General features: G+C 41.3%; 1 protein-coding gene across 3 annotated transcripts in view; it reads left to right on the forward strand.

The window, feature by feature from the left end:
* The window catches only part of KCNIP4 (potassium voltage-gated channel interacting protein 4), a 971,293-nt gene that overhangs the window by 861,042 nt on the left and 98,215 nt on the right, over positions 1 to 12,036 (forward strand). The window contains exon 2 of one of the 3 annotated variants that reach the window (XM_059674466.1): positions 1,115 to 1,220. The exons of the other annotated variants lie outside the window; for them this stretch is intronic. Coding sequence (XP_059530449.1) covers positions 1,115 to 1,220 — 106 coding nt within the window. The remainder of the gene's footprint in view (positions 1 to 1,114; positions 1,221 to 12,036) is intronic. 3 annotated transcript variants of the gene reach the window in all.

The raw sequence follows: 12,036 nt of genomic DNA on the forward strand, positions 1-12,036 counted from the left end.
GCCTAACCCCGTGGTTGGCAAACTATGGCTCGCAAGCCACATGCGGCTCTTTGGCCCCTTGAGTGTGGCTCTTCCTAAGCCTTAGGAGTACCCTAATTAAATTAATAACAATGTACCTACCTATATAGTTTCAGTTGAAAAAATTTGGCTCTCAAAAGAAATGTCAATCATTGTACTGTTGATATTTGGCTATGTTGACTAATGAGTTTGCCGACCACTGGTCTAACCTTAACTAAATTGCTTCCTTTACTCTCGCTTTATATTCAGCACTTTACAAACTGATATGGGGGAGGTAATATATCTATCCACATGCAGATGCAGGCTTCTGGGCACGCAGCGTAGGCAGGCTGAATCTGAGTTGGACAGTCAAGTGTTGGGGAGCCTGCCCACCGAGTGACTCATGATTTTTCTTGAGTTCTCCCAAACTATCTTCTGAAGTCACAGACACCCCACATCTATTTCTGGTTAACAGTTTCAAACACACCTTGCTTGTTTTGGAGTTACTCTGCTTGAATAATTCCATCCAGTAATGTGGACATGTGAAGGACTGTCTCACTCTGGGCTTGTCATCTTATGCTAATGACGCTGCATATCAAGGACATCTATTCTCTCACTTTCAGGGAAGGCAAAGGTACTAACAGGTGATTGCAGTGTGAATGATTTATGCAAAGCATCTCTCTCCTTGGTAATCAGAGATGAGGAGCAATGAGAACAGAATACTGCCATGGGGCCCTTAATGCTGGTTTGAATATTGAAATTTCAATCCCGTTAACTCTTTCAATGATACTGATGTTATTTCCGACCTAAGGTCCAAAAGAAGCCACCAAATTCTTGTCACTCAAAAGATATGCTTGCATGATTCTGTTTTCACTTGCTAATCATTATGATTAATGTCACATAAGGAAAAGGTTTGGAAAGAAAAACCTAAAACATAAGAAAAACAGAAAGGGGAAAGATTTTTTTTCCCCCTCCTAGAGTCTCACCTACTTGCCTGTGATTGCCTGAGCTGCTGGCTGAGTATAGGTCCTGCCTGCTGGCTTCCTCTGATGACCATGCAGCCCACCCTAGCTTCCCCCGGAGGACAGCGTTAACGGAACCTGTCGGTATCTTCTAGGTTTCCTCTACGCTCAGAACAGCACCAAGCGCAGCATCAAAGAGCGGCTCATGAAGCTCTTGCCCTGTTCAGCTGCCAAAACATCGTCTCCTGCTGTTCAAAGCAAGTTTGTTTGTTCGTTTGTTTCCCCAAAAATGTTTGCGTTGTTTGTTTAGGTCTGCATGCATTGCAGTTCTCTGCTTCTAAAGAGAATCAACACATTTTATTCCGCAAGACCAACTCGATTGATGTACATGTGTTTACCTAAATACTCAGGGGAACTTTTGTGCCATTTCAGGGTGCTTCCTGATTGGCAGATGGACAGCGCGGTGTTGGTGACCGGAGCTTGGGCTTCAAAACATTTGGAAGTTTTTGTTTGATCGGAGGCTCAGATAACCCTTGTGTCCCCCTTGCCTAATTTGTGAACAGAGCAGTGTACCCTTTAAAGTGTATTTACCTTGTAAATTTCTTGACTCTCCTACATGCACTTGGTGCTATAATGTAGATACTGCCAAATGTCAGATATATCATTAGGTTAGAGAAAAACTACTCTAAAGTGAAAAACATTTACACAGATGTGACTTTTTATTTCTTTGCGCACTCTCTACTTGTATCAATCAGGGTTCTCTGGAAAAACAGAACCAATGCATACATATGTATATGTATACATATACATATATATATATATATATATATATATATATATATATATATATATATACATGTACATATACATATACTAATGCATGTATATACATATATACTGATATATAAAGATACAAACATACATATCAAGGGATTTATTTTAAGGATAGGTTCACACAACTGTCGGACCAGGCAGGTCCAAAGTTCATAGGTCAGCCTGACAGGCTGGAAACTCAGACAGGGTTTGGTGCTATAACCTTGAGCAGAATTCCTTCTACAGGAAACTTCTGTTTTTGCCTAAGTCTGTCCAACTGATTGGATGAGGTCCACCCACATGATCCAGGGTATTCTCATTTTCTGAAAGCCAATGGATTATTGATGTGAATCACATCCACAAAAATATCTAGACAGTAACACTTAGGTTAGTGTTTGATTAAATAAGTGGTCTCTATAGCCTAGCCAACGTGACACATAGACTAACCAGCATATTCTCCATTTTCTCTTTCTCCAATTTCATGCCATTCTTAAGGAGTACAAAATAAGGATATCTAATGGGAAACACTATTTTTAAAAAGATGCTGTACAGCCTTAGCTGGTTTGGCTCAGTGAATAGAGTGTCAGCCTGAGTATCAAAGGGTCCCAGATTTGATTCTGGCCAAGGGCATGTACCTTGGTTGCAGGCTCCTCCCAAGACCAGGCCCTGGTCAGGAGGTAACCAAGCAATGTGTTTCTCTCACATCATTGTGTCTCTCAGTCTTTCCTTCTCTTTCACTCTCCCTAAAAATCAATGGAAAAATATCCTTGGGTGAGGATTAATAAAATTAAAATAAAGTTTGAAAATGCTGTACATAATGAACATTTACAAATATTCTATGTATACAAACATTCTTTCAACACATTTTTTTTTCAAGCATCAAAGAACACTGGGAGTCAGACACACAGAGCTGTTGTTCTTCCCCAGTGAGGAAACAAATCACTAAGAAGCTAGGAGAAAAATTCTAAATTTCTGGTTTGAATATTGAAATTTCAATCCAGTTAACTCTTACAATGATATTTATTTTATTCTCTATCTAAGGTTAAAAAAAGACATCAAATTTTACTTTTGTCATTTGAAAGATTTACTTGAATGATTCTGTTTTCACTTGCTAATCATTATCTTTAAGGCAACATAAGGAATAGATTTGAAAAGAAAAACCTAAAAATGAGAATAACCCATGTCTTCGCCTACGCTCTTTATATACTCCCACACCATGTTGTAGGAACTGATGGACTCAATTCATGATTTGAAAATGTAAATGCCCTGAAATTTCACTAATCTCCACAACAAAAATGGATAAAATATGTAAAGTACTTCAAACAACCCAATACATTCCAGTCAAAAGTCCCAGAATAGAATGGTAAATCATTTCAGTGGCACTGACCAAAGGTAATATGTGAATGTCGCATCCATTTGCGGCTAGGGTTCAGGATCTGAAAAAGGGACTGTGCACAAATAAATACACCAGACAAGAAATATGAATTTAGAAAGCATGGGGGGCCAGGCGGAAAACTTCCCTCTAGTGGAGAAGCTCCCTCAAAACTCAGTCCTGTCTGCTTTTTATTCACTTGAATACACATTTGCCCTTTAGGAATGCAAACAGGCATATCAAAGGTAAAGTTTGGTAAACAGTAAAAGGATTATCAGGTTAGGGAATTGCCTTGAGCCATTTGGCTAACAGCAGGGCAATATTATGCTGATTTTCAGTCCTGCTGAATATCACATTAATATGCTAACTACTGTTGGTCTTAGCCTCTGGCCATAATATATCATAATAATAAGATTTAATTAATTCACTTAGTCATTCAACATATATTTATTATATGCCAGGTCCTGTCCTTGTGCTAGGAGAGAGAACAGTACATAAAACAGCTTTGAAAAAGATCTGTCCTACTAGGACATTCTGTGGAGAGAGGGGACAGGACAAAATTACTTTTATGAGTAATAACTAAATGGACAAAAAATAATAGAATTATGGTTGAGAAACATTGCTTTGACTTTTTTCCTTCATTGAACACATGCACACCATCTCAAAAACAAAACATGACATGTCATCAACATCCCAGAAGGCCATCATGAAGAATTACTCCAAAACCTACTCCTGCATGATACTGAAGCTGCAGATCTTTTTATTGCCACAATTTGTCAGCAAATGTGGGCTGTGAGAGCCATTGCTTTTATCCTTTCAAGCTGGAGTCAAAACTGCCAATGGACCAGATATTTACCAAAAATACAGTCATTTGTACAAAGCAGACAGGTGAAATGTAACGTCAAATGGATCACTATATTTACTTAGGGAAGAACAAAATCACCCAGTCCTCTTGGGCATGCCTCTTGTTCCAGTATTTGGTAAAGTACACAAATAAGTGAGTACACTGCAATTTCCAAGCAGATATGAGGAAGATGTCAGAACAGTTCTTGAAAAAAAAAAGATTAAAAAAAAATGAGCAGAAAGACTCCAAAAACTATTTTTATAAAAATGGGAGTTCATGAAACTGGCTGATAGTGAACCAACACTAGACATGGCCGCCAATGTGTGAACTCCAAATGGTCTGCAGATATAAAAGTCCTGCCTTCAGTAGCCACCACTTTCCCCATTAGCTACCCATCACAAGAGAACCCCAGCATGTGGAAGTAAGTTCCTTGGAAAAGAGAAGACATGAATTTCATTGTTATGTTACTTTACAATAGTGATTTTATTAGATCCCTATTTATGATCTGAGCCCTAAGCGGTTGGACACAAACTCAAAAGATGATATGAGAACACGAGGCACAAGGCAGGTGGTACCGGAGTGGCCGAGGACCAGGGCCTCCAGGAGGAAAAGCATGGGCCCACAGGGCTGCCTGCTGGACCACACACAGAGAACCCTAGGGGAGGGGAGGCCTGGCTGGGCTAGTTCCAGGCTTGAATGACCTGCAGGTGGGCTGAGGAAATATTCTAAGCCAGATCCCATGCAGCTCCAAAGCTAGGGGCTGAAAGTGAGTTCCATACAGGGCCAATACTCACCCTAAATTTCATTTTCTTATTCCAGGAAGGCAGATTGAAAAAAAGGACTTTCATTCCTCTTGGCAGGAAATGTGAGATTTATCAATATTATGCAAATAACAACAACAACAACAAAAAAACATTTCCTGCAGAAAAGCCTGCACTCCCCTAAACTATGGAGCACTTAGATTCCCACAATCAAGAACCTGAGAGTTTGGAGAGAGCATAGGAAAGACTTGTAGCCATATCCAGTTCCCAGACAGACTCCTCCTTCACCAGGGAGCAGTCCCGCTTCTTCAGAAAGCCACCCATTAGTGACAGCCAGCTTTAAGGGGCATCCTTCCTCACAGTGAACTCAAATAAGCCTTCCCTTTCACTTCTACTGTACTCCTGCCCCTGAGAGCACTCTTCAGTGTCAACACTTTCTCCCACAGAATGGTTTTCTTCTCTTCCTGCTCCTCCTCCTTCCCCTTGGGGTATGGGAAGATGAATGGTTTATTTAAAACAGTTATTCAAGTTCATGGCAGGAAATTTGGAAAGTACAAAATAGATGAGAAGTCACATACACACACACATACACACCACACTCACAGCACACAACACACTCGTAGTCCTGTTATACCCCTCTCCCTTGAAGTATCAACAAATAAGTATGGACATCTTTTTTTATTTCTGTGTGTGTATCAATGAGATCTCTCTATACCAAGTTTGGGTTTTTTAAATATATTTTTATAATTTCAGAGAGGAAGGGAGAAGTAGAGAGAGATAGAAACATCAATGATGAGAGGGAATCATTGATCGGCTGCCTCCCGCATGCCCCACACTACGGATCCAGCCTGCAACCCAGGCATATGCCTTGAACGGGAATCAAACCATGACCTCCTGGTTCATAGGTCAACACTCAATCACTGAGCCATGCTGGCCAGGCTATACCTAGTTTTTATCCTTTATTACATTGCATACTTTTATCAATATTAGCCTTGTTATTAAAGAACCTGTAAAGTCATTTTCAATGGCAAACATAATATTACATTGTATAGTTATTATAAATTGTATTTGACTATTTGAGACCCTAAAACAAGAGGAGGTCAGTAATGTGAGGGCCTGGAGAGGCAGTTCCAAGGAAGAGGAAACAGCAAGTGACAAGATTCTAAGGAGGAAAGTCACATAGTTTATTCAGAGTGCAGAAGGAAGGGCCATTGTGATCATCAGAAAAATGGGTTGTTGTGGGATCTGAACAAGATCATTTATGCAAAGCACTTGGCACATGAAACAGCATGAGTATGAATATATGACAAGTATTGACTCAGTTAAATTGACACTTCCTCCTGAGGAAGGCATATTGTCTTCCCCACACAACAGCTCAGAAAACTGAGCCACAGACCAGTCAGACAACTTTCCCATTATCAGAGCTGGGATTCTGACAACAGAGCCTGCTGTCTGCACCATTTTATCAGGCTGAGCTGGGGCATGGGAAGATAATGTGAATTACTCTGTTATCCAGTGAGGAGTTATAGCCTTAACACAGATTAACATTTATATTTTAAAGAAAAAATATGTGTGCTCACACAGAGTAGAGTAGCTAGGGATTTCTTGATAATAAAACCATTCCTGAAATAACTAGTTAAAATCCTATATTTATCTACTCAACATACACCTTTGGACATCTAATTGTAGCTTTTTCATAATGTGAATCACAGATCTTCACATTGGGAAGGATTGTGGAAAAGCATAGGTTTGGCCCTCTGCCTTAGGGAAAGTAAAACTTACATCCATTTCACACTTGAGGCAACTTTGGCCTCAAGATGCTGCAACAATTTGTGCAGAATAACACAACTAGAAATTGGAATAAAACACATGCAGGCCCCCTTAGTCTTATGATATAGATACTCTTATTGAAAAGCTGCAAGATATGGGACTGTCATATCAATAGAATAATCCTTCCTGAAAAATTTCCAAAAGAGAGCGAAGGCCAGTTTCATGGGGTTGCCACATAGAGAGATCTATTGGATTAGATACTTCTAAGCCAGTGGTTCTCAACCTTCCTAATGCCACAACCCTTTAATACAGTTCCTCATGTTGTGGTGACCTCCAACCATAAAATTATTTTTATTGCTACTTCATAACTGTAATTTTGCTACTGTTATGAATCGTAATGTAAATATCTTATATGTAGGATGTATTTAGGCGACCCCTGTGAAAGGGTCGTTCGACCCCCAAAGGGGTCGTGACCCACAGATTGAGAACCACTGTTCTAAGCAAAAAGTCATCATATTTTACATGCTATGAGTATCATACCTAGTGTAGCAACAACAATAATAACAGCCTATTATAAAGAATACTAGAGGCCCGGTGCACAAAATTCATGCACAGGTATGGTCCCTAGGCCTGGCCAGCAATTGAAGCGCAAGCGCAAGTGTCTGGCATGGAAGGGAAGGTCCCAGCTGACCTCTGGGTTCTGGGTAGCACCTGGGCCCTTGGGTCCCCACACACCCCCCTTCACCCCCCTCTGCCTGATTCGCAGCACCCAAGTCCCCACACGGAGATGCAGTAAGCGTGGACAGACAGACACCACAGGCTGGGGTGCAGCATGGGCCTCTGGGTCTCCCAGTGGTGCCGCACGGCAGCGCACTCTCTCCTGGCCAGCCTTGCAGACTGGCTCCTGCAGGGAGTCCAATGGGCCCCTGTGGTCTCAACGGTTGCAGCCCGGCTCACCCAGAAGATGCAGCATGGGTGGGGGACAGGCTCCTCTCAGGGGCTTCCTTGGTGTGCGAGCCCTGACATCCTGGGGGAGGGTAACAAGAGGAGTGAGAGCAAGCTCAGTGGACAACCTGCATTCTCACCGCATCTCCATCCCCATTACCCCTGCCCCCAGATAGCCAGCAAGAGGTTGCAGTGCATCACCAACGCCCGCCATGTTCCACACCACCCCCTGGTGGTCAGTGCACATCATAGCGAGCAGTCAAACTCCCAGTCTCCTGGTCAAACGACTGCCTGAGGGGACAATTTGCATATTAGGCTTTTATTATATAGGACAGCCTATTTTATATATGAGAAAATGGATACCCAGAGAAGGGAAATAATTTGCTCAAAATCACAGAGCTATAAAAAAAAATCTAGGCTCTTCCTCCCTCACAAGCACACAACTCCTAAACTCTAAGGGACCCCACAAGGCTTGCAACCAGGGGAGCAATGGGCAGTGGCAATTCCTCCTAGGCTAACACCCTGAGCCTGTCTCCAAGGCCCCCTTTTCTCTGACTTACCAGTGACCTAAAGCAGCCACACCTAGTCTCTCCTGTTATTCCTTTTATCCTAAGCTCTTCCTGATTTCACTGTCCCCAGATTTTGATTCTCAAAATAAAATAATAAAAAAAATCTAGGGTGAGAAACTGAACTCCAAGTCCAGTACTTTTCAAAACTGAAATTCTATGATTTACTACCAGTCAGGGTCCAGGCAGGAAACACAAGGTCCACTTAGATGGGGCAATGGAGGGTAAATTAATGAAAGGATTATTTGAAACTGGCTGGAGTGAATGTTATCATTTCTAGACTGTTGCTTACCAGAAGATGAAGAAAACCATAGCTATAGCTATAACTATCACAGACGTCTCCCCAGCAGGGACTCTGGCCTTTGGAAGAGGAATACAGCTACTATCAACTCCATGCCACCAAGGAGGGATCCCAAAGAATCAATACCACAAACGCTTTATTGTCCTCCTTCTTGGTCTTCTGTCGGTGTTTCCCATTGGCCAAACCCAATGGATAGGAGTGTAGGTTACACCCATAGAGATCGCCTCACATTCTGTTGTCTTATGAACCAGAAGTTGGGGATCTACAGGACCCATGACAGTCTCAGAGCCAGTCACACTGCTCTTCTTGTAAGATATTTGTTCCCAATTCCATGACATCTTGGAGGCTGACAGCTGGCTCACACATATATATATTGACTTTGAGTAGATACAGGATTAAGGAATTTAACTAGCTATTTCATGAATGGCTTAGAATCAAGAAATTCCTAGCTACTCTTCTCTATGTGAGCACAAATGCTTTTTCTTTAAAAATAAGCGCTGTCAAATCTATGGCTATCTCTCCCCATTCACTAACTGAGTAATTCACCTTTTTTCTCCATGCCCAGTTCTTTCCCTATTTATCCAAGGGACATGATGGTGACCAAAGATTACTTACTAGATAATGGTAAGGAATAAATTCAAAAATAATAATAATAAATAAATAAACAGTTGGTTGTGTGTGTGTGTGTGTATGTGTGTGTGTGTATTTTAATTTAAATTTGCTTTATAATAACACTAGAGGCCCGGTACATAAATTCATGCACCAGTGGGGTCCCTCAGCCTGGCCTGTGGGATCGGGCCAAGACCAGCTCTCCGACATCCCCCAAGGGGTCCCAGATTGCGAGAGGGTACAGGCCAGGCCAAGGGACCCCACCGGTACACGATCAGGGCCAGAGAGAGATACGGTAAGTTGGCCAGTGGGGAGGGACAGCAGGAGGCTCCAGGGCGTGTCCAGCCCATCTTGCTCAGTCCCAATCGGCTGGACCCCAGCAGCAAGGTAACCTACTGGTCAGAGCATCTGCCCCCTGCTGGTCAGTGCACGTCATTGCGCGCAGTTGAACGGCCTTAGCATATCATTAGCGTATTACACTTTGACTGGTTGAATGGCTGACTGGTCAACTAGACACTTAGCATATTAGGCTTTTATTATATAGGATTTACCCAGTAGCATCTCAGTGCCCTCATTCAATCAAAATACTTGATTCACCAAATTAAAGCCTTATTCCAGGGATTTTTGTTGTTGATTTGAGCAGACACAGAAGAGCAAATGCAACCAGGTTATTATAAAGCTAGACTACTCATAACCCATAAGCCACCATCATCATATTGCCTTGTATAATTGCAAAACATAATTTCCTAACTCTACTTCAGGTTTTTGGTGTCAAACCCAGCATAACATTTCAGTGTTTTGTTTCCTGGCAGCTTATTGATCATGAAAGTTTTAGATGCCTCTCTTGGCTGAGAAGCCATCAGCATGTGGCTGTTGGATTTATTTTCAAAAAAATCACTTAAACTGCCAACATGCTGCCAATTAAAAATACAACAGTAACCTCCAGGAAGTTTTTTAAAAAAATATTTAGCCTTCTGACAATTAATTAATCTCATGCTAACTCCTTAGTGACTTTAGCTAAAAGCTCTGACCTGGGCATCTAGTCAGGAAATTTTTTGGATGAACAGAAACATAATCTGCGAGGGTTTATAAACTTAATTTGCATGTATGAAACAAGGTCCTTCAACTTCATCATCTGTATGAGCTAAAAAATTTTGTGATAGAATTTTCAGATGTTATTTTTACTTATTTAATAAGCATCTAACACTTATTGTGGCTGGTACTATGTGGCTGGTACAGTTCTAAGTGCTTTGCATATGCCCTGGCCAGTGTGGTTCAGTGGTTGGGCATCATCTGGTTTGATTCCTGGTCAGGGCAGGCTCAATCCCCAATAGAAGACATACAGGAAGTAGCTGATGGATGTTCTGCTCTCACACCAATGTTTCTCTCTCCCTCCCTTTCCCTTCCTCTCTCTCTAAAAAAAAAAAAAATCAATTTTAACAATCTTTAAAAAATTAAAAAAATAAGTGCTTTGCACAGTTTAATTTATTTTATCCTAAAAATAGTCCTATAAAATGGACACTCTTTATTATTCACATTTTACAAAATAGGCAACTGAGGGATGAGAGGCTAATTCTCTTGCCTGAATCACCTCATCAGTAAGAGGTGTGAGGGCAGGGGCAGAGTCTGTGTACTTTTACCAGTTCTCTAGTTACATTCAATGTTTTGGTCAGTTTTACAAAAAATATATATATATTTTCCACCTACCTACTCAATATAGGGCACCCTTGCGAAGCCCATATTGTCCAAAGAGATTGTGTTCTGACCTCAGTCTGATCATGTACAAATGAAAAGTGCAGGCTCTGCCTCATCTCCTAAATCTAACCTTGTAGGAATATTGAGATGGCATTAGTTATTTCTGGCTGGGGCAGTGGATGTTCCAAAGCTAGCATTTAATTTCCCTTGTTCCTGGTACTTCACTGCTCATGGAAGGCAGCAAGTGGGAAAATTGGAAACTCTACTTAATCCCATTTTGATACCATCTAGCCTGTCACTTAGTGTAAACTGTGTGTTGTAATAATTAGAATAGTTGTCCCTTCCCTTTGTATGGGATGTTACAGGTTTTAAAATTATTTCTCTTGATTATCTTATATCATCCTCATAAAGCTTCTGGGAGAATAACACATCACAGGAACTATAGCCTTCATTTAACAAACTGAAAAAAGGAGAGAGTAAGTGGCTTGTTTGAAGTTGCATAGCTGTTTAGTGACAAATAGGAAGATGGGCTTTTCTTTTTAGTTCCTGGTCTATCATGTATCTACCAGGAATCTTCATTAAATCATGAGTGAGTCTTGGTATAGGAAAGCCAGAGGCAGGAACCCCAGGACAGCCATTTCCTGTTGGCAGGTTTAGTAGATTTCATGTAGATAAAGAAGACATTTCTGGAGCACTATGTGAAAAGTAATAGTGCCCGGAAGAGGGGAACACATAGATCATGACGTCTGATGGCTGACCTGGTACTGAAATAAACAGACATATATATAAAGATCACTCGCATATAACAAATTTAAGAAAAATGCTGTGAGAGGCAATGCTAGAGAGGTAAAGAGTTACAAAGTTAAGAGCGATAATGTTGGGATTGCAGGGGTGGGCAAACTTTTTGACTCAAGGGCCACAATGGGTTCTTAAACTGGACCGGAGGGCCGGAACAAAAGCATGGATGGAGTGTCTGTGTGAACTAATATAAATTCAAAGTAAACATCATTACATAAAAGGGTACGGTCTTTTTTTTCAATAGTTTTATTCATTTCAAACGGGCCGGATCCAGCCCGCGGGCCGTAGTTTGCCCACGGCTGGATTAGCCTATTTGGTCCAAACCCCGGTTCTGGGACTAGCTATAGAAACCTCAGGTAAGTTTCTTACCCTTCCTGAGTTTCCACTGCCTTCTGTGTACAGTGGAAATAATAGTAGCCAATATTATATGTTCTCCCAAAAGTTCAAATGAGCATGTGAAGTGTTTATAACAGTGACTGGCTAATAAGTGGTCCCTAAATGTTGGCTGCCATTGCTGTTATTCTATACCATGATGATCATGACTCCTATAGCCACAGATGTGAGACTGAGTCTCTCCTCAGTGCATTTCACAAAGAGAGACTA

Source organism: Myotis daubentonii, chromosome 1 (genome assembly GCF_963259705.1).
Source record: "Myotis daubentonii chromosome 1, mMyoDau2.1, whole genome shotgun sequence".
In the NCBI taxonomy this organism is placed as follows: Eukaryota; Metazoa; Chordata; class Mammalia; order Chiroptera; family Vespertilionidae; genus Myotis; species Myotis daubentonii.